The sequence below is a fragment of the Leucopleurus acutus genome, assembly GCF_964270905.1.
Source record: "Leucopleurus acutus genome assembly, chromosome: 15".
NCBI lineage: Eukaryota > Metazoa > Chordata > Mammalia > Artiodactyla > Delphinidae > Leucopleurus > Leucopleurus acutus.
In genome coordinates this window covers 42,933,032-42,956,383 of record NC_139157.1, presented here as the reverse complement: position 1 = coordinate 42,956,383, position 23,352 = coordinate 42,933,032, and the positions used below count along the sequence as shown (strand labels likewise).

The 23,352-nt window shown below is 38.5% G+C and overlaps 1 protein-coding gene across 1 annotated transcript in view; it reads right to left on the bottom strand.

Annotated features, from left to right (window-relative positions):
* ROS1 (ROS proto-oncogene 1, receptor tyrosine kinase) overlaps positions 1-10,654 on the bottom strand; it is a gene marked incomplete at both ends in the record, with an annotated part of 112,468 nt that extends 101,814 nt beyond the window's left edge. The window contains 2 exons of the mRNA XM_082855556.1: positions 1,162-1,206; positions 10,532-10,654. Of these exons, the coding sequence (XP_082711682.1) occupies positions 1,162-1,206; positions 10,532-10,654 (168 nt within the window). The remainder of the gene's footprint in view (positions 1-1,161; positions 1,207-10,531) is intronic.
* Positions 10,655-23,352: the final 12,698 nt, after the last annotated feature.

The following is a 23,352-nucleotide window of genomic DNA, read 5'->3' as shown; positions in this document are numbered from 1 at the left end:
GTGTTTCCCATTAATATGCTTCAATCTTCTGAGCTGCCCGAGCCAGGAACCAGGGTGGCTTCTCTTTCTGCCATCCCCTTGCTCCATGGACAATCCATCATCAAGTCCTATTGACTCACTCCTTCGTTACCTGGACTCTATCTGGGTTCATCACTCACTCACTGCCCTTGCTTTTCTGTGCCTGCCGCCGCTTGCCAACAGCCTCATGAGGGACCTCTCTTGTTTCCACACTTGGAGTGATCTTTTTAAAACAAAACCTAATCATATCCTTCTCTTACCTAAAACCTTGTGTGTCACTGAAACCAAATTATCAACATGGTACTCACAGCTCTCCACCACGTGGGCCTGCCTAGCTTGCCAACCTCTTCTACCTGCCATCTCTGCACACACGCCCTGTCCTCCGAGCAAGCTGAAATCCTCCTCTTCTCCTGCACCAGTCAAGCTCTCTGAAACCGTTGTGTCTTGGCGCAAAGGGCTCCCTCTGACCGGTGTACCTCCCCCCTCTAGTCCGTCTTTCTAGTTTTAGCCATGCAGGCAAGCAAGTGCTTTTCCTCTTGTGTATTCTCTTTGCTCCTCCCACACACTGCTGATCTAACTCTCGCATGGCTGTCTGGCCGTGGTTTTATCCATGTCTGTCTCTCCTACAAGGTTGAGAGTCCTTTAAAACAGAGACCCTATTTTACTCATTCTTAAGTCTCTACTACCCAGCACAGTGTCTGGTTTAGTCTTACACTTGGAGTCCCTAAACGCTTGTTGAGTAAATGGATACAGGTGCAGAATAGTGATAAAACCATAAATGTAATTATTAGAAGAACCAGTGGAGACTATCTAATCCAACCCTCTCAGAATACACATACTTTAGTATTAACTACATCTCAGAAATTTTAAGGAATTTGCCCAAAGCCACATAGCAATGTAGAATCAAAATCATGGTCATGGCTGAGTCCTGTGCTCTTTCCACGTCAACACACTGTTCCTGAACTCATGTTTGACTTCTCTGTGATTCAGACTTCTCGCTGTTTTCCATCCAGCTTCCTTCATCAGGCACAAATAAACGAGCTTTTACTTAGGAATTATTCTATGGTAATCAAACCTGACCATTGTCCCTTTTTTATCAATGCAAACAGTATAAAGTCCCAGGAGGTGGGAGTGATTACTCACCGGTGCACTCAGATTGTATGGTGTGCTGACATCAAGCTGTCTGCCCTGAAATGAAGAAGGAAGGAGTGAACACCCCTATCAATCTTGTGTTCAGTATAACTACGACACCTTTTTTTGAAAGCTTCCTGGAGTAGTGTTGCCTCCTCAGTGTTTTCTAACTGTAAAGTAAGGAGCCAACTGTTTTAAAGTTGTTAAATCAGTCATGAAACCAGACAAATGCCAGTGCAAATTAACAGGCATACCTTGGAGATACCGCAAGTTCAGTTCCAGACCACCGAAACAAATGGAATCACGCAAGTTTTTTGGTTTCCCAGTGCATATAAAAGTTATGTTTGCACTACAGTAGTCTATTAAGTGCGCAATGGCGCTGTGTTTAAAAAAAATAATGTGCATACCTTAATTTAAAATACTTTATTCCTAAAAAATGCTAACCATCATCAGACAACACAGGGTTGCCACAAATCTTCAATTTGCAAAAAACTGCAATATATGCAGAGTACAGTAAAATGAAGTATGCCTGTCTAAGATGTAATGCTTAAGGACTCTGCAGAAATGATAAAGGTGGGAGTGGGGGTGTAGCCAAAAGGAGTAGTTAAGAACAATGGAGAGGTTCTACATAGTATTACATAAGCCTGTGAATTAGTCAATTAATCAAGGACTGCTGGATTAGAGATGAATTATGTTTGCATTTTTCTTTCTTATTTTAAGAGACTGAAACAACCATTGACTGCATTTAATTAACATTATATAACAGACTATACAAAAAATATTCATATTCCAACCTAACTCTGTATACATTTGCATTCATTACACACAAGGTAAAAATGTGGGTATTTCCCTAGGCAAGATTTTTCAAGGTGTATCTCTTTCTTGTGTTTCCATATTTATTATTTTGGATTTTTTTGGAGAATGGGAAAAACTATTTTCCTCCATCCAAGAAATTGCTTCCAATATAGAAATCATTAGTGAGCTTGGATATGAAATTCAGAAGTGGGAAAATGAAGTCATTAGCTAAACAGACTATTTGATCATGAGATTAATAACCTGAAGCCCGGAAACAACTTGATTTTCTTCCTTATAAAGTCTCATGTCCTAATATGAACAGTATGTCTTAACTCTCATGGCTATGCAGTATTTGGGGTTTACATAGCCAGGCACTCTCCAACTCTTTAGCAAAGGGATTTTCAGAAGTCCTGGTAACAAAGGAGTTAATGGAATGGCATTACTATTAAAAGATTTATGCTAACCAGGTGTTTGAGTTGGTTGAAAAGTCAACCATTTAACATATAACCATTCTGTTGTAAATACTGTACCACCAGAAGACAGATGAAATCGTTTTGTATAAAACTACGGTTTAAAAAAAAATAAGGGTAATGAGAAAAACATTGTGTTCAAATTTTCTTGAGTAAGTTGCCAACCATGTGACCCGGAGAATGCCACAATGTCCTGATACCAGCAACTCACTTAAATTGTCTCATGCAGAGACAAAGGTGGTACTGGGGGCTTTAAAACATAAATATAGGCTATGCATACCCGAAACAGATTGATGACTATGCTAATCACGTATACAATTACATGTGTCATGTGCAAAAACTCATTCAAAGGACTCCAAGGTTATGGTGGCCTATACCATCATACTTAGAGACTTTCAGTTTGTCTGAATAATGACTTTAAGACTGTTAACTCTGTCGCCTTCACACTGTTTCGCTGGAAATCCTTCCTGTTTGGGAAAACTGTGGTTTTTCAGGCTTACAGTCTGGAGCTTGCTTTATACAAACTAACCACTAAAAATGGGGCGGGGGGCTTTTCGTGAAATGAGCGTTATAGGAACTAACCTCTGGGTTAAATACTACAATCATTCACAGGTGGGATTAACGCGGGTTTCGTAACTTTCCATGAAGGGATTTACATATGCCTAAAAGAAGCCACTGCTGAAACAGGTTGTTTTTTCCTTTGGGGCGGGGGTTGGGTGTGCAATTTTTATTAAGCAGGGAAGTAACCGTATCTGTTCATGGTTACAGAGCTGTTGTGCTTTTTGTTTAGTAAGTCAACATACTGTTGTCACCTTAATTTGCATCTGGGCCTATCACGCAAGGGCCATTGCCTCTCAGAAGGTTTTAATCAAAGCAGCCACACCAACAAAAGATATCCTGGTCGGAATTATTCTCGAAACCTCATTCTGAACTGTTGCTTTTTCAGAGATGCGGCAAATTTCACGCTAATCCACTTAGCAAAGTGTTCACATATAATGTGGCAATTTTTACAAAAAAAATAATCTTCTGTCACCAGGTCCTTTAAAATGTCAAATATCCATAGTTAAATAAAGAGCAGTGCTACCTTTTCAATCAGTCTGCCATGAAAACTTAAAGCATAGAGTCTAAAACCGTGCTGCTCTTTAAAAGAGTTCTCTACTCATACCCCTATAACCTGGATGCTAATCGTCCCAAAAAATTTTAAAGATTTTCTTTCCATCCTTTTGAGCTTCCCATAAACATAAGGACCATAAGTATTGTTTAGTATTCAGCTTTTGAGTATCCGTATCCATCTTCCTGCTCTACTCTTGGATCTCACAAATGAAACGACTTGTAGGTGACTACTAGAGCCTGCTACTGTAAAATGAAACAGAAAACCGCCCATTGTCATCAAGAGTTACTAGATTCCCCTCTGGCTTTCTCATGAATCACCAAGTTAAATGTACAGTCACAACCCAGAAATTTCTAGATTGTTCACAAATGCCCAAAAGGTCAAGCGTGGTGCATGTTTAACAGCATTTCAGTTGAAGACCATCCTCTTCATTCACACAGTCATGGCATCATCTTTTTTTGCCAATAGTTCATTGAAGTCAGGGTGGTTTTTTTTTTTTCTTAAAACAAACCAAAACTAAAGTCTCATTTCTCTCATAGATAGATATGAGATTGATGTTAATTTTTAAAAGCTCAATTTGAAGACATATTCTAGGCTTTACACAGAGGCAGTGTGTATGTACACATGTGTGCAAGCAGCTGCCATGTGTCAAGATGGGGATCAGGCCTTCTAGCCCTGCCTCATGGCACGTGGCATCTTTCTTTTTTAAAAGCAGCCTTATTAAGAACAGAGGAAAAATACAAATTCAGAACTTTGCCTATAGTAAAACAACAGATTACTCTGTTTATTTCTCAATTTATTTTCAGAAATTTTAAGAACTTTTTTGTGCTGGAGGAAAATACATGGAAACTAAGGTGGGAAAAGTCTATAAATTGTCCATCCTCTCCCTGGTCATTTCTGAGTGGAGACCTTCATGAGCAGAAGGACTTAGAAAGGATGGCAAAGCTGAGTCTATGATAGTCAGATATGCACCCGAATAGCCTTACATGGATATGATCTAATTGTCAACCTGCCTCACTCATTGACTTAGAATTATAGGCAGAGGAAAAGTAAGTGAATATTTTTAGTAACTCTAGTTGGTACTGACCAGAACCTCCCCTTAAAAGTTGCTGAATTCGAACCATTGAATTGGAGAGGTGATTAATTCAGCAAGAAGCACGCCGTCTGTCCTGGGCTGACCCAGCACTACAAGCAAGGTACGTTCCAAGAGACAATCGAAAATCTGTGGGGGCTTGGGAGGTGGCTTAAGCATCTGTTGTGGCCTTCCAAACAGTCTGTGCTTATCAGAGGGAAGAGAAAAGGCGGCCATTACTGAGTCCGTGGAGCCCTGTCTCTCCCTTCCACGTTAGCACCATCCATTTTGCTCTCCACTCTCTCCAGCATCTAGAACGGTGCCAGAGGGATAATGAGTGTTCAGTAACTATAAGCTGAAGGAATAAATCCATGAATTCAACATGGCCTACTACTCAGGAATGATCCAGAAGTCGTGCCTCTTGGAAACATCATCCGGTGACCTAGCGTCATGGGGGTTTACTTGAGAAGTAATCAGACACAGGAACCAAAGGACAAATGTTGACGTTTTTCCTCTCATTTGATGTGTAAATAAAGATTCCTCTAATCTCCATTCCCTACCACTTGTATTTGTAGGGGAAGGAGAAGAAGGCTTAATATTTTTTGTTGTTTTTAGATAATAAATACATAGAGAGTAAGAACTGTATCTTTTAGATTAATTGTGCAACCACATACTTCACAGTTCTTTGTTTTCATAATTTTGTTCAAAATGAAGCCTTTGATTCCCCTTTGTGTGACTGAAACACAACCATACACAACCAAGTGTAAGATGGTGAATTTGCAATTGAATTTTTTCTACCCCTTCAAAAAAATCAGGGTTAGCTCATAAAAGCAAAAGGGTGGATGCTGGGTAGTTTTTAAACAATAAAGCAACAGATGTTTCTTGATGACCATAAAGTCACACTGTAACAGTATTAAGTCCTTCCGTTGGCAGCTCTCAAAATTAAATTTAACAGGCTGAATGGCGTGCCCATAAATGGGCTTGGGCAAGGTAGCTTCCTGAGTTGGGTCTAGGGGGTTCTGATGAAGCAGATTTGTCAGCCCTCTTTGCTGATCTCCACTCGCTTTCCATCCCCTTCCTCCTCATTATCACAGCTAACATTAGTGAGTGATTCCCACGTCCCAGCCACTCTTCTTGGTGTTTTACACTGTCTTATCTAACGTGCCAACAACCCTATTCAACAGGTACTATTGCTAATTCCATTGTGCAGCTGATACCCAGGGAAGTTTTGTAAATTGTCCACGAGTTAGGATTTGAATACGGCACGGAGCCTCCAGAGCCTGTGCTCTTAACCAAAGCATGGATGCCGCCTGTAGTCTGCACCAAATTGCTCACGTTGGACTTAGGATCCTCGTCGTTTAACTTAGTTCCACCTGCTCCAGTTACCTGCTTGAAAGACACAATCCCAGTCCCGGATCTTAAAAACTCAACCCAACACCTGCTTCTTGGCACAAGCTTTTCTATCTTGCCCGCCTCAGCCGGAACTAATTTCATTCTTTACTCCTACCCTAATAATAAAACAGAGCAGAATGATCTGTATTTTAATCCCACATATGATATTTGCTCCTGATGTGATATTTTGAAAGTTACCTATGCTGTTTAAACTTAGTATTCTCATCTGAAACATAGGTAGGATAATATTAATAAAGTTCTGTGAGGATTCAATTAAATCATATATTCATTATTATAGTACAGTGCCAGGTGCTTAGAAATCTAATATTAATATGTGCAAATTTGCTATAAACAGCCTTTTGCAGACATATCGTTAGTTATGCAATAATCTCTTCAGATAAATTTCTTGATGTTCAGTGTTAAAAGTATATTTTCTCTTTTAATTTTGACATTTATTAACCCACTGTTTTCTAGAAATCTATCAACTTACATCGTAACTAATAGCCCATGAAAGTCCCGTCTTATACAAACTTGGCCAACTGTAAAATGTTTTATCTCTGCCAATCTGATAGAAGAAAATTGATAATTCATTTTTTCTGTGCAACTCTATGGTTGCTGTGAGGTTGAACATTTTTCACATGTTTTTTCACCATTCATAGTTCTTCTTTTCTAAAGTAAGTCTTCATGTTCTAAACTTAATTTAAATACTCCTATATATATATGAGTTGGTAAAATTGTGTTTATCATACGTAAAGCTTTTTTCCATTCTTTGGCTTTATTTTTATTGTCTTCCGTTTATTGTCATATAGTTAGTTTCTAAGCAGTTGAATTTATTAATTATTTCTTTTAGTGATCCTGGATTTTTGAAGCTGGCTTCTTAAGGCATTCCCACTCCAAGATTGTAGAAATATTCATCCCTCATTTATTCTAATATTTTTATAGGATGAGGTCTTGTTTTGTTTTGGTTTTGCTATTTGTCTGTTTGTATTTAAATCCTATCTTTTTTTAAATGCCTCCTGGAATTTATTTGAATCTGGTAGTGATGTAGGAGTTGGATTTTTTTTTAATCCTTCTTTTAAACTTTTTTTTTTAAAGAAAGAAGTACTGAACTTTTTACTTTTTTTTTAAAGCAGCTTTAGGTGTACAGCAGAATTGAGATTATTCAGGTACAGAGATTTCCCATAAACTCCCTTTCCCCACACATGCATAGCTTCCCCCATTATCAACACCACTCACCAGAACAGTACATTTTTTAGTAAGGGCGAACCTACATTTGCATAACCATAATCACCCGAAGTCCACATTTTACCTTACCTTCACTCTTGGTGTTTGGACAAAAGTATAATGAGATATATCCCTCATTATGATATCAATACCATACAGAGTATTTTCACTGCTCTAACAGTCCTCTGTGTTCTACCTGTTCATCTCCCCCTAGCCCAACGCCATCCCTCTCAACCCCTGATCTTTCCAGTATCTCCATAGTTTTGCCTTTTCCGGAATGTCATACAGTTGGAATCATACAGTATGCAGCCTTTTCAGATTGGCTTCTTTCACTTATAATGTGCATTTAAGTTTCCCCCATGTCTTTCATGGCTTGATAGCTCGTTTCTTTTTAGCTTAGAATAATATTCCATTTCCTGGATTGCCGCAGTTTACTTATTCTTTCGCCTGCTGAAGGAAGGAGTTATTTTTCATTCTAAATGGATGGCCCCACTTTGGTTTGAAGGATCATCTTTATCATATTCCACACTCCCTTATGTACATGGTATTGTTTCTGGAGTGTATTCTCTTTTACTGGCTTGTCTATTCCTATACCAGTACAAATTGTGCTAATTTCTGGATATTTTATGGAATTTTTGGATTATGGTTTTGTTCCATTATCTTGTTATACAGTTACATATTGATATACAAGAAAGGTATTGATGTTAGTACATTTTTTTAAACAGGACAACCTTCTGAATCCTGTAGTTTCTAATAGTCTGTTTTTGAATTGAGTTGATACTTGTAAAAGAGCACTTCTGAACACTAGTCCCTCAGCTGTTCGGATTTGTTACTCAAAAAAAGAGTTTCGTTGCCAAAGAAGATCAGAAAATTCTGATTAAACAAAGCCATTAATATGCGGTTGTGTCCTGTGGATCTACAAAAAGAGAGTATGGCAAAAAGCATTTCCATAAATTATTTGACCATGAATCTCTTTTCTTTTTTATAAAGGATCTCACAATACTAGTGTTCTGAAGAACATTATTTTTTGTTCTCTGCAGCACATGGCATATGTAATTTTAAAATATCAGGTCAGCTAATACACTCAACTAATACATACAGATTCCTCCATTAATGTAAAACCCATGCTCAAGCATAGAACACTGATTTGTGCATTTTGGGACAGCAATTCTAACATTCCTTTGTACAAGACTTTTTTGTGTCTTTTTAAAAGACAAAGATGCCTCAATATCAAGAACCACCCAGTGAGAATAATATAATATACATCCAATTAGAGTCTCAGAAGGCAAGAAAAGGATATAGTAGAGACAACCTTTTGAGAAATGATGACTGATAATTTTCCAGAAATGTTGAAATACATGAATTAGCAGTTATAGGAAGTATGTTGTATACCCAGCATGATAAAGCAAAAAAATTTTAATTTTTTTTAAAAAAAAAAGGACCACCCAGTGAAATCGAAGATGACCTTCATAGCAAAAATCCAGGCTAAAAAGGATAGCACAGAAAAAAAATTCAAACAGTGAAATAAACTCGAGCACTTTTCCATATCTTTCCTCTGACCCATGGCTCCGTTCACTGTTCTTGCACCGAGCTTTTGTCCCCGCAGCCCCATGTGGGAGGCCCAGATGGAGGACATGATTACTGTCAGATTGGCAGACTGGGTCTTCTGCCACCGCCGCATCACTGTGCCTTTCTCTGTAGGTGGTGAGTGGAAGGCAACTCGGCAAAGGACAGACTGTCTACTCCTCCTGCCAAGCCCTGAAATCAAGGAGCCCACACACAAAATAAGACAGAACTAAGCTTAGCTAAAAAATAAAACAAATAGAATAATAGAAACAACCAACATCAGTTTTGATAGTAGGGAAATTAATAAACAAATTACAGTGGTACATTCATACGATGGAGTATTCTAAATATATTAAGAATCCTGTTTCCATCAAAACTTCAGGGTATAGGGGAAAACCCACCATGTAATGCTCAGTGAAAAAGCTGGGTACACAACTGTGTGAAAAATTATATACATATTTGAGGGAAAACACTGAAAGAAAATACAATCATAGGTTAATAGTGGTGGAATTATAGGATTTTTTCTTTTATTCTTCTCTAGCTCTTCTCTATCTTATAAATATTTTACAATGAATATGTACTGTTATAATCAGAGAAAATTTTTTAATAAAGAAAACATTTAATAGTCCCATTTTTCCATGTTTAAATTTAGATTACAACTGTAAAAACCTAAAGCACACAATTCTACATTCGTAGCAGTGAAGCCTTCAGCAAAGATTTATATAAAATACCAAACTTTTAAAAAAAAGTGCTACTAACCATAGTAAGCCTAAGTAGTGTTTTAAACTGTAGTTTAAATTAAACCAAGAGTGTAACACAAATATGTTTCTTTTTTATTCTACCATAGACTTCTATCTCCAATACCTTAGCATAATAGTGAATATTGTATTTAGTACTTTTATTTTTTTTAAAAGTATGACTATAAGTGTTGTCACATGTAAGCTATCATTGCTAGTTCCTTTGTCTTTAGATAAGAAGAGTGCATCTTTCCCTGGCTAGAATGTATTTGGTTTTTAAAGTTGATTCAGTGACTGTTTTAAGCACAACCAAGTCAAAATAACTGAAAAGACATGAAACACTATATATAGGAGGAATGACACCCAGAAATGAGAAGGAAATCATAAATGTCCAGCAAAACTCACCAAAAGAATTACAAATGCACAGATAGAAAGGAATTTACCAACAATTCTGTCTTTTAATAATAATTATTATATATAAATATATAATACATAAAATAATATATAAATATATAATAACTAATAGTAAGATTAAATGTTAAATGTTCACCTACATCTGCTTCCCTCATCATCCACTTCCCGATACAGTCATCCATCCACAATATAAATAGTACTGCTGCCTGCAATTAGAAGGCATTGCCCTGTGGCCGAACCTATTGCATGCTTCAAGACAAATATAAATGATTTTGTAATAAATGAGTTTAACTGATATTTTTTAAGGTGTGCAAAATTGATTTTATTTAAGCCTCCTTTACCCGAAACCCATACCCCCCCCCTGCAAAAAAAAAAAAAAGATCTATGAACGGATAACTTAAAGAAATAAAGTAGCTCTGCCCTACCTTCTGTAATGACTAATGTTCCTAACTTATTTTGGAAAAAGAATCTTTCTTGCCTTGCTACCAACTTCTCATGAGAAAACTTCTCATAAAGATAAAATAATTCAAGCATTTGTAACAAGCTGAATTCTACATGTTCTAGTTTCTACAAAGACAAATATTAGACCAGGAAAACTTACCAGGTTAGTTACACATGACTTTAGGCAGCTGTTTAAAATTGTACACTGTAACACAGAAGTCCATATGCAGCCAAGAGTCACAAAATTGACAAGTTTCAGAACAAGCCAGTAAATGTTCTTCATCACTTCACCAATGGCGGATTCTTAGATGAACTTTCTTCTCATTTTCTCCATTTAGCTATCTGAATTCTTTGGGTTTCATCACTTCAGTTGAAAGAGTGGCAGGTGGATTTTTTGGGTTTGTTTTGATGTGTTGGAATATCTTTGCCTTTTAAAATAGTGATTAGACCTTTGAATCCTAGATAGCTTGTATCATTCCCATAACAGCTATTTCATAACGTAGCTTCCTTTTACTCCCATAAAGAAAGTCACCCACTGCGTAAAGGTTAGGTCTTAGGAGAGCACTTCACATGGAAAGTCAACAAAGTAGAGAACGCAAATTGCATTTCAGCAAAAGCATGTGACGACATGCAGTCTGAGACGGGATCAGACTCGGTGGATCCTCCACCACTTCACTTCTTTGAGGTTTGTTCAGCTACGCAGGAAATTGGGTTTTGACCGTCTATGCTTTAGCAAACAGTAATACTATTCTAATAATGAATTCTCAAAAAAATCAAAGCGCCCAAATCAAATGATGCAGCAGAGAGAGAAAACAGAACGCTTCGAAACCAAATACATATTTCACAATGAAAAAGCAAACAAAGCTGCAATTAATAGACAAATACTCTGAGGGTTAGCTAAAGACAAGGAAGTTTGTTAGAGCGCTCTCAGAACTTCACTACATATTAACTAAAACACAGCCTTATCAGGTCTATTGAGACAGAACTGAAACCAGCCACCACAGAAACCTAAGATATGTCCCGGTGTAGCTGTCATGAAAAGGAAATATTGTACAAATTTCAATCAACCCAGCATCAAGATAAAGTTTACGCCTGAAACAAAGAATTTGAAATTTGCAATGTACAGAAGTGAGTCATTCTGGATAGGTACTTTTTAGATTGCTGAGGGTTAACTCTTTAAGGCTAGATATTTTCGTGTTGGTGTTCTTTCTTATGACAACCTGAAGTACCACATCAACTTCCTTGTCTTCTTAAATAAATTATACTAATGTAACTTAAGCTTTTCTTAATGGCATGAAGTTATTGTGAGCAACGTCCGCATGAGGGTTTGCTTTGAGCTGAACATCTTTTAGTAAATACTAACCAAATCGGTGAACAACATAAACAAGAACCGTACTGACTCCAGAACTGACCCCTAAAACCTGTTCTCTTGAAAAAATTCCCCACTGTCTGCCTGCTCTTTGTTCATTTTCTGCATTTTAAAGAACGTAGATTAAAGAATATGCAACTATCCAACTTCTTGGTCAAAGGATATGGCCATCTTTCTACAAAAGCATTTTTAAATCACAGAATAAACTATCTTGCCTAAGGGATTTTCTCATCCCAACAAAATTTATCTTCTTCACTGTGCCACAAGTGCCTTTGTCTTATTAGCACAAATAATATTTGTAACTTTTACTTCAGTAACAAAGTGGACCACTAAGTACTTCCTTGAAAACCTAAATACATTCTTTACTCTCACTTGATCTAACTCTTTGGTGGGATGTGAAAAAGAAGTATCCTTACAATATCAAGACTTGTGCTTATTCTGGTTTGGGGAATCTAACCGGTACATAGATTTGCACTTGTGAAAAATGGAGTATGTTCAAAGATATTTGCTGTAGAATTAATTATATTAGCAAAAGACTTGAAACAACCTAAAAGTTCAATAGTATAATACTGGATCAACCAATTCACACATCTTCTCCAGGTGATTTCTCCAAATAGACTTATTTGGACTCCTTCACAACATAATAGTCTCCAGGCAATTGGATGGCTTACATGGTGGCTTAGAGCTTTGGTAAAAGTGTGCCAGTGTTAAGCTGTATTGACTTCCATGATTCAGCTTTAGAAATCATGCAGCTACTTTTGCTCCATTTTACTGATTACCAGAGAGGCACAAAACTGCCTAGATTCAAGAAGAGGGGAATTAGACCCTACCTTTTGACGTGGGAATAGCAAAGTCCTAGAAGAACATATAAGAGGAAGAGATCATTGCACCACCTTCGGAAAATAAAATCTGCCACCGTATAGGGAATCATTGTTGGGATGGTTCTGAAATGCAGAAATTTAAGTTACCACAGTTTAGTTAAATAATAATACAGTTCAAACTTCAGTTAGCCCAATATGTTAACTGTAACTATTGTGCATTAAATACAAACTTCTCTGCTATCTCTGCAGTCCACAAATCAGGTGTATATAACAGATGCACATTAAGATCAGATACCAATTATGTCACTTCTTTCAAAGTCTGTCAGTGATTGGCCACTCACTGCACATCTGCTATTCGGTTCTTACACAGACAGCAAAGCATGTTGTTGTGTTGCCTCCTTGTCTTCCAGTGGTAAATCCACATGACATTTTACAAAATGATGTTCAGAAAGATGGATAATTGAAAAAAGGGAATTGGCCAACAAAGATAAAAATGCAGCAAAGAAACAAAAGTGATAAAACTGGAAGTGATATTTGAATCAAATGTAAATGGAGGATTTGACACCAAAAACAAGGCAACAAAAGCAAAAACAAACAAGGCGAACTACATCAAACTAAAAAGTTTCTGCATAGCTAAGGAACCCATCAACAAAATGAAAAAGCAACCTACAGAATGAGAAAATATTTGCAAATCATGTATCTGACAAGGGGTTAATATTTATTTGTAATGTCTGAGTTTTGTACCATGTGTACATATTACAGTTTCAAAAAATAAATTTTTAAATAATAATTTTTTAAATATTCTGCATGAAACTTTAAAAGTATAAGACTTAACAACCTCCAAATTCATCTCAATTTAAAATAGGATACTCTAAATACATGGCAAGAGTTCACATCAAACAAGTTCCTCCAAAATGTCTTTGAACAAAATTTTAGTGCATGAATTAAAAATTTTATACTAACAAATAAGACTTAAACTCCTAAAAAACCCCTTAGAATAAATCAACTTTCCCATGGGATCAATTTGCAATTAAGAGATCACATTCTGAAACAATTGCCTTGTTCATAGATTGAATCAGTGAGGTGGCACTGTGAAAGGAGAAATTGTTAAAACATTCCTTTATTCTAAACATTCCTTCATTCTAATCCTGCTTCACAGAATAGATTTGATGTGATCAAATACATCGGAGTTTTGAAATTATATTTATTGAAAATATACAATGTATGTCCTCAAACTCAGCTGTACTCTATCAGCACCACATAACTCCAGGGAAATAAAATTTTACAGTCATCAAAAGGAGCCCCAAAGAAGGACCTTTTACACTATTAGGCTTGAGAAGGGCCATGTTGTCAGGGGAACCACTGACTAAAACCACCGGTCCCACCGGTCTGGCCAGGCCCTGTAGTAACCATTTGCATGAATTATCTTACAATAGGAAGTCTTGGTAAGGAATGTGGAACTAACAAGCCACCACCAACCGGAAGAATTCGGGAAAGGTCAAAAGGAGAGAGGAGATACCAGTCCATATGTCCTACCAACCTCCCAGAATCCTCCTCGCTGGATTCCATCTTGGCTGAGCGATGTGCACGCCACCATGAGGGACCCTGAGTCAGACTGATTGGCCAGAGAAAACCCAGAAACTAACCCAATTACCATAAAAGCCGAGACTGCGAGCCACGTGGCAGAGCAGTTCTCCTGGGTTCCCTTATCCTGCTGATCCCCACCTGGGCTCCCCTTCCCAATGAAGCCTCTTGCTTTGTCAACATGTGTGTCTCCTCAGACAATTCATTTCTGAGTGTTAGACAAGAGCCCACTCTCGGGCCCTGGAAGGGGTCCGCCTTCCTGCAACAAGACTGGTCTCAACTTTGTAAAATAAAACGAGAAAAAGAAAATGGATGCAAAGGAAGAAAACTTTCTGTTTCTTGTCTGCAAGACATTCATTACAATAAGAGTGCGTTACTTTCATCACAGTCTTTAGAGGTTTCTTCATGTGCATTTCACAGCATCTTCCCTGTCTGCTCCCCTGACCCCCTGCACCCATGACCCCCAGCTTCTCACAGGTGAACTGACTCACCAGTACCCCCAGGTTGGGATCTCAATCCTACCATTGGCCAGAACTTCAGACATACTCATTCATAGATGAAGTAGGCATCAAGTCAGTTTTGCTGGATTTCTCACTTTAACTTTGTGATTCACTTCCATTTATTGAGTTTCTGCCAGCATCTGGGGTTCCATAAACTTCTGGTAGCAACTCCGAATTTGTATCTTCACAAATAATCTGTTTCTTGATACCTGGTTCCCATGAATGGGCTGCTGGCTGAAATTTCTCCAGTTAGAGCCAGTGGCCTCCAAGGCAAATACCTGTGTTCCACTGAGCACTCCTTCCAGCTACCCAGGGCCTTCTTATCTCCTGACAAAAGCATTGCTTTTTATTTGTCAACTCTCCCAAGTATTTGCACTTTTTGAGCCTTTTCAATCTAATTGAGACTAAAAGGCATTGTGTTTTCATGGAAGATACTTCCAGAGATTGAAACTAGATACTGGATGACCACTTCACCATTTTACCTAAAGCTAGCCCTCAAGTGAAAACTGCTTTTGTAATAAAGTTGAGAGGTTTTCAAATACAAAATCAGGCCCTCTTCTCCCAGCCTCCAGATCAGAGGACCCAGAATCTATAACAGGGTTTTCACATTCCTCTCCCTCAAGAGTGGCCCCAACCTTTGTTCTTAATGAAGCTTCTCCAACCCCTGAGGAGCTGGGGCCCAGAAACCCCACAGTACCATGTGGCACCACCAGTGACCTCGCAGACTGCCATACACACCACCAGCACCCCATCCTGGGCCAGACTGCTGCTGTTTCAAACCCTACTCCAGGCTTGAAATATATGCACAGAGCCAAGAAAGCAACTGCCGAAGGACAGACGGTGGGCAGAGGACAGGAAAGCACAGATACATCTCGTTGAGGCAGAAAACCTCAATGGGCAATGGGAGCAGGTGAGGGAGGCAGTGACTCTGACCCATGAGAACCAAGCCGGGGACTTTTATCTTGTAATAAAGGACTTTAAGAAATGTGTGATTATAATTGTAATTATTAAGCCGTGAGTGACGTGGGGAAAACTCCAACATTGGCATTTTTACAGATATTGAGAAACCAATTTATAAAAGGGGGGGCAGAATAGGAAGCCTTACTAATAATTAATTATGTTGCAGGAGAATGGGGCATGGAGGATGGTCATGTCCCAGGTCTCTGGCAAGTTGCTGGAATGGGCCACCAAGTGAGGGTCCCTGGCTCTGCGCAGGAAAGAAGTCAAGAGTGAGCCATAGTAAAGTGAAAGCAAAGTTTATTTAGAGAGATACACATTCCGTAGACAGGATGCGGTCTGTCTCAGAGGTGAGAGCGGCCCCAGGGTGCAGGGGTGGTTAGTTTTTATGGGCTGGGTAACTTCATAGGCTGTCAAGTGGGAGAAATACTCTAACTAAATATCTTGGAGAAGGGGCAGGGATTTCCAGGAATTGGAGCACCACCCACTTTTTTTTTTTAACATCTTTATTGGACCACCCAATTTTTGGCCTTTTATGGTCAGCCTCGGAACTGTCATGTTGCCTGTGGGTGTGTCATTTAGCGTGCTAATGCATTACAGTGAGCATATAATGAGGCTCAAGGTCTACTGGAAGTTGAATCTTCTGCCATCTTAGGCCTAGAAGATTCTAACCCGTTTTTGTTGTGTCCTCAATGGCTGTGTCATTCTTTTAATGGGTGTGCCCAGCCTCCTTACCTCTTCTTTCAATTACATCATTTATTATTGTTTACCGTTTATGACTTAGTCTGAGCATAAAACCAATTAGCTTTGAATACGGACTTCAGATTTAAAAATGTCTTGACAAGAATACACCAAAGTTCACCTAGGAAAGAGAAAACAGGGAACCTTCTAGACTTTTCTTTGCTTCAAAGATTATTGCAGTGGTGGACTTCCCTGGTGGCACAGTGGTTGAGAATCCGCCTGCCAATGCAGAGGACATAGGTTCGAGCCCTGGTCCGGGAAGATCCCACATGCTGCGGAGCAACTAAGCCCGTGCATCACAACTACTGAGCCTGAGCTCTAGAGCCCCTGAGCCACAACTACTGAGCTCACGTGCCACGCGTGCCACAACTACTGAAGCCCGCACACCTAGACCCTGTGCTCTGCAACAAGAGAAGCCACCGCAATGAGAAGCCCGCGCACCGCGACGAAGAGTAACCCCTGCTCGCCACAACTAGAGAGAGCCCGCATGCAACAACGAAGACCCAACACAGCCAAAAGTAAATTAAAAAAAAAAAATTGTTGCAGTGGTAAAGAGAGGCTTTGGTACATCAGAAAACAGTTCTTCACCCTTAACGTGTATGGAGAGATCGTTTATTAGGTGGTAGACATGGTATTAGATTTCAAAGCACTTTATTTCTCTTATCCACCCCCTCCTGCAACATGTCTCTGACATCAGAGCCCTCACCTTTTCTGTCTCCTGGAAATAGTACAGTAGTTAGAACACGGACTCCCATATCAGCCTGTGTCTAATCCTGTCTCCACTTATGAGCTTGGGAGTTACTTCAGTTCTTCTGCCTCAATTTTCTCATCTGTAAACGGAAATAATAATAGATTCAATCACAAAGTTTTAGTACCTGCCGCCTGGTACATTCTTGGTCAATTTCTTCACGTTTAAGAATTTTGTCACTTAGGTATCCACGTTGTTCCAGTTGAGGTTAAATTAGTCCTAATGATTTGCTGAATTAATCTTCAACAGTTATTTACCGCCAACTATGTGCCAAAGACCATGCGAAGAACTATGAAGACCACACTGAAGCAAACAGATAAAAATCCCAGTCGGCATTTGGGTAGGGACCAGAGGAAGACAAACCAGACATAAACAAGTAAAACGCCTGCTAATAGATAAAGAAGATGTGGTACATACATACAATGGAATATTACTCAGCCATAAAAAGGAACGAAATTGGGTCATTTGCAGAGACGTGGATGGACCTAGAGATTGTCATACAGAGTGAAGTAAGTCAGAAAGAGAAAAACAAATATCATATATTAACACATATATGTGGAATCTAGAAAAATGGTACAGATGAACCAGTTTGCAAGGCAGAAATAGAGACACAGATGTAGAGAGCAAATGTATGGACACCAAGGGGGGAAAGAGGGGGCAGGGTGGTGGTGGTGGGATGAATTGGGAGATTGGGATTGACATAGATACACTAATATGTAAAAAATAGATAACTAATAAGAACCTGCTGAATAAAAAAATAAAATAAAATTCAAAAAAATAAATGCGTGCTAAGTTATTATACACTAATAAATTCTAAAGAGGAAAAAGGACAGATTTGCGGGGATAGAGGGCTAAGTTTGCAGGTTGCTATATTAGATATTATAGCATTGAGTAACCTCTATATAATTTTGTTCATTATTTAAAGATATATAAAATTGTGATTTTAATTGGAACAGTGAACTAGTCTTTGCTAATATAACAAGGTTACCTGCTCACAAATTAAAAACATTTTCACAAACATTGTTTTCTTTAGCTATTTGTATTTAGTAAAAAGATTTCTCAATTTCCTTCACATACTTTCAACAAGAGCACTTGGGCCACCTACAAGTAAAGATCACGGCTGAGAGCAAAGTGCTTTCTTTCAATAGCTCTTATTGCTATTGTGATGATAGACACACTATTTAAACTCAGAGAGGATGAAGAACTAGGAAACCATGACTTCAGCCTTGGCAAGTTTTCTATTTCTTTATCAGATCACCCGATCTGCATTTGCAAATATTGCAACATATACATCAGACAAAGGTTCCAATTGAATCCTTCACTAGAAAGAAATTTTATGACACAAAATTGTTACAAAGTCCCTCTAATATGGGGGTTTATAATAATATAATTTTGTATTTAAAATAATTGACATTTATTTAAATATTATTAATATATTTATACCTTTAAATATTTTAAGGATATTTTAAATTTTAATTAAATATTTTAAATATAAGTAATAATATAACGTATTATTGATTATAATATAATTAAATATTATTAAATAATGTAATTTAGTATCACTAAAAATATATTTAACAATGTAATTTAAAATAATATATTCTCTTTTTTATTTCAAAGACTGGGCTTGGAGAAGGAGGTTGGTTCAAACCACAGGCATCCAGATATTAATAGCCAACACCCTGGAGAGTGGAGATCAGTGTCAAGCTGCCATATCATCAAGAAAGTGTGAGTGCCCATTATCTGTCTGGCAAGAGTGAGGTAAATTGCTTTGGGGGTAAAAAAAAAAAAAAATTGCTTTGGGGGTCTCAATCAGGGTTCCCATTTAAAAGGTAATCATTAAGAAAAAAAGGATTGGAGTTTTGAAGGTATGTTATTTGAATGTTTATATTTATGTGTCCAAGTTTAATTTCCCTGTTTTGAAATACACACATGATTCAGAATGGTTCCGGTGGTTTTCTTCTACCATGGGTTTTGTATCAACATACAAATATAGCTGTTGTGATTAACTCACACTGAATGAGCAATGTCTGTGTACTGCACACTGAGAAATGATCTATGTGTATTATCTCCTTCCAGTCTAAGACTCAATAAAATAATTATTAGCATATCCACTTTACAGTTGAGAAAACTGAGGCCTGAGAAGGTTAACAAAGTTTCTTAGGTTCACACAGATAGGAAGTAGCAGAATTGGGACTGAAATCCATATTTATCTGACCTTAAACTCCATAACCTTAATTTTAATCTTAAAATCAACCTTGACATTAAACTGCCTTTAGCCAGGTAATGTTTTCAGTGGGTCATCAGCATTCTTTTCGTCTCTCTGAACTGGAATATCTAATTAGAATGGTCCTGCTCCTTTTAAAGAGGAAATGTATTTTATTTAGCACTATCAATTTAAAGTTTCGAGTAGTTCCCACTCCCCACTCCTGCCCCAAAATTTAAAATAATAATAATAATAATAACAGGAGAGAACTATAAGATATTGCATTCTGACTGTTGCAATAACTAATCATTTCTCAGTTTTTAGATTTGAATAAAGTTCTTGGCAGAACGGCAACAGTTTAAGTGTATTATTATCTTTTGTAATAGTAACATTCCTTATATAATACTTACATTATACTAGATATCTCTCAGAATATATGAAATATACTACCTAATTTTCAAAGGAGTTACCAAGGCAAAGAACTAAGACTGAATAGGGTTTGGACAGTAGACGAAGCTTTGGTTTATTGGGAACTAAAAATGTCCTCATGAACTTAACATGTCATTAGGTCAATCAGTTTGACTAATCAGACTGTTCCCTGGTCTCTAGAATTGTGAAAAGGTAATCCAGCTAAATCCCTTTGACATGTGTGAAATAGCTAGACTTCACTGGTCTGTTCTAATCATGAACACCACTATGTTCACAAGATCACAGTGCCCTGTGCTTTTGAATCTTCTCCATGGGAGAACCCTGACAGCAAAGGAGAATTAATGAGTTAAGTGGGGATGATGTCCATCTCTGGAATTGGGTTTGAGTTTTGAGCTTTGAGCTGCTCATGAGCTCAAATTTTCTTTGTATCTCTAGTTTCGGTTTTAAAATTCATACAAATTTAGCATTTTACACCATAACATGTTTTAATATAAAAATCATTGAAAAACTGAATTAACACTGGGCCCACCTACTTCCAGACTTCTTTAAATGAGATCATGTTTGTGTTGTTTAAGACATTTTCAACTTGATACTCTGATTCTTACTCAAGAGCTTCTAAAGTGATACATAACAATAAAAACAAAAAGAATATAAAATGATAACAGATAACGATGAAGCCCAGCACCTTGCAGGTGGTACAAAAATGTTTATGGGTGATGAATATCGGTATCAAATAAGAAAAGATTTAACATCAAAAATTCAAAATAAGAACTTCAGTTTTTTTTTCCGGTAGCTTATCCCAATCACATGGGAAGGATGGGTCCTAATTAAGCTTCAGGAGCACAGGGCTGTTATTTACTCGTAAGGTTTGTTCCAGATATTAAACAGTCTTACCGTACATTGTGCACTATCTACAGCCAACATGGCTGTGTGTTCCAATATTGTAAGCAGATCAGCTACTGTAGTCATTATTGTACTTTTTCAGTTGCTTTTTTACCTACCTTGAATTTTCACTGAAATAATCACTTCAAAACCCTGGCTGCGTTATTTTGAAGGGACTCCCCAGCAGCCGAGCCACCCCAAGCCATTTATTTCAAGTGTAAAAGAGAACTATGATGTCTTCCTATGTCACCTCCTTTCTGAATCTTTACTTCCATCTGTTCCTCTGGAAACTGAATAGTCGCAGTTTCCCAGAGGAACAAGAAAGCCTGTAAATGAATCTCAAGCGACCCAGCTGTGAGAGCTGTGGTGAGATAGCTGCCTCGCTGCTCCCCAGGACAGGCACTGCCCTCATCACAAGTGGACACTGTCTAGAGGGACAGGTGCACAGATTTGGCACTCCTAAGACTTGGGTTGCTGGACACCAATTCAGACTTTGGATGCTTCATTCTTTTCAGATTTGGAAATGTCGACTAGACAGTCTCTGAGACTAATTCTACACCAACACAAGGTGTAAAAATCAGCTGCTCCCCTGCCTAAAACACTTTGTCGCCTTCCCATGTCCCTTTGGACTGTTAAACTAATTAAACAAGGAACGCATTAGACTGAGTTGGCTCTAATGCTGTGGGGGTCTAGGTAAGCAAACCAAAACTTAAGCCTGTAAATGCCTCGAGGTTGAGAAATCGAAACCTGAGGACAATCCGACACGAACAGCCAGCCAGGCTTTTCCCAAACGAGGCAGCTGCTTAATCAAATAATTGCCTTGCTTTGCTCCTCTCTCGCCTTCTCTGTGTAAGTCTTTCTCCTAGCTGCTGTCGACAGAGCACTCCTAAACACTTCGCTCCAAATGGATTCTGATTTGGCAGTGCCCAATTAGAACCTACATTTGCTCAAATAAACTTAAAATTGTTAATGTGCCTCGGTTTACCCTTTAACAGTTCAACATCTAAAATCCCTAAAACAGATGTGGTTTACAAGGCTCTCCTCAGCCTACCTGCTCAGCTTCTCTCCCTCTGATCTCCTCCTACATCACCTCCAACTGGCCAGAACTCCTTCTGGTTCTTTCCTTCACCAATGGGCCTTCCCTCATCAGTCTCCACTGCCTGGAAGGCCCACCCCTTTCTCCATCTGACTCATCCTACCCATCCCTCGCACCACTTTCCCAGTGACCCACCCCCTCCAAGACTAGCTTTGGTTCCCTCATTCCAGCATCCCCTGGGTCCCTCTTTCTGCTCATAGTTGGCACATTTGTAATTATTTGCTGATTAATTACTCTTTAGTTATTTGTATGAAGGCTGTATTCCACACTAGATTATCAATCCCTTGCGAGTAGGAGAGCTTTCACTGCTGATTCCTTGAACAACTACTTTAGCCAATAGGCTCAAGCATGTGAAATGGCTGATATCTGAACAACAATTTCACATGCTTCAACCTAACACCTGTTCAACGAATACTTATTAAGCAAATACATTAAAAAGCCTTCCACTGTGGTTTTAGGATCCCTCCCTCTCTGTGTGTGTGTGTGTGTGTGTGTGTGTGAGGGATCATCTATTAGTGTTAACTGTTATTAAAAGAATCTCTTAAGTTATGCTAATTTTGAAAAATTTAATTGGGTTTCATGGAAATTTTTTTCAAAATTAAATACAATAATAAATTCTAAAAAATGGTTCCTGTTTGAAATACAACATTAGTAGTTTCCCTCTGCTGCTTTAATCTTAGGTCAGTTCTCTATTCACCCAAGTTTTCTTCATTCTTCTCTGAGGTTTAGTTCAAAAGGTCACCCCTTGAGGCCTTGCAGGTGAGTTCTGCATGATTTCTTGCCGACCGACAGAAGGAGGAACCAGGACAGGATCTAGATTTGGCACCGTCACCCTCCCACCCCACCCTTAGCATCAGACACCTTTCTTCACTTTCCTTCCCTGAGTTGGATTTAACTGTTTATAACCAAGACCAGTTCTCTCAGCCAGGAGCTGCTCTCCAGGAATGCCTCACCCAAACTCCCCTAATGTTTATAACTCCATAGAACTCCTCTGATTCAAGCACAACCAAAACTTTTAGTGATGCCAAGTCTATGGCACCTGAGTTAAGGCCATTCAATTTTATTCCTCTCATAGATTCTCCACCTAAGAGACTTTGGATGAGGGGAATATTGAGGGAAGGAACCATTCGGGAGAGTGGGGAAAGGGAGTATACAGGGATATGACAAATACTGCATAGAATTCTCTCCCTCAGCCCCCCTCATTGTTATAAATTAACTGGTTTGCTCACCTCACATAAGCATTCAGCAGGCACGTCCTGTGTACCAGCCCCCTGAGCTCCAGTGCCTGACAGGCACTGGCCCCCTACCTTGTGAAGCCCAAGTCTAGCAAAGCCAGGAAAAGAAGAGGTGATTTAATCATACTGAGAAAAATAGTCAACTGAAACACCTTGTTAGTAAAACTTAAAATCTTTTATAATTGCCCAAGCTTTGGAGCACTAGAGAAACTATTGCATTTTATATATAAGGCAAAAGATAGTAGTATGAATCATAAAATAAAATAATGCCTAGTGACTGGCCAGGAGGAAAGCAAGATGAAGGAAAAACAAATGGTCTAAGAAGATAGGAACAGGTCCTTCGGGAAGCAGATTCTTGAGACTATCACACCCTGTCCATCATCCAGCCTCCAGAGCTGCTTGAGGTTCAACGC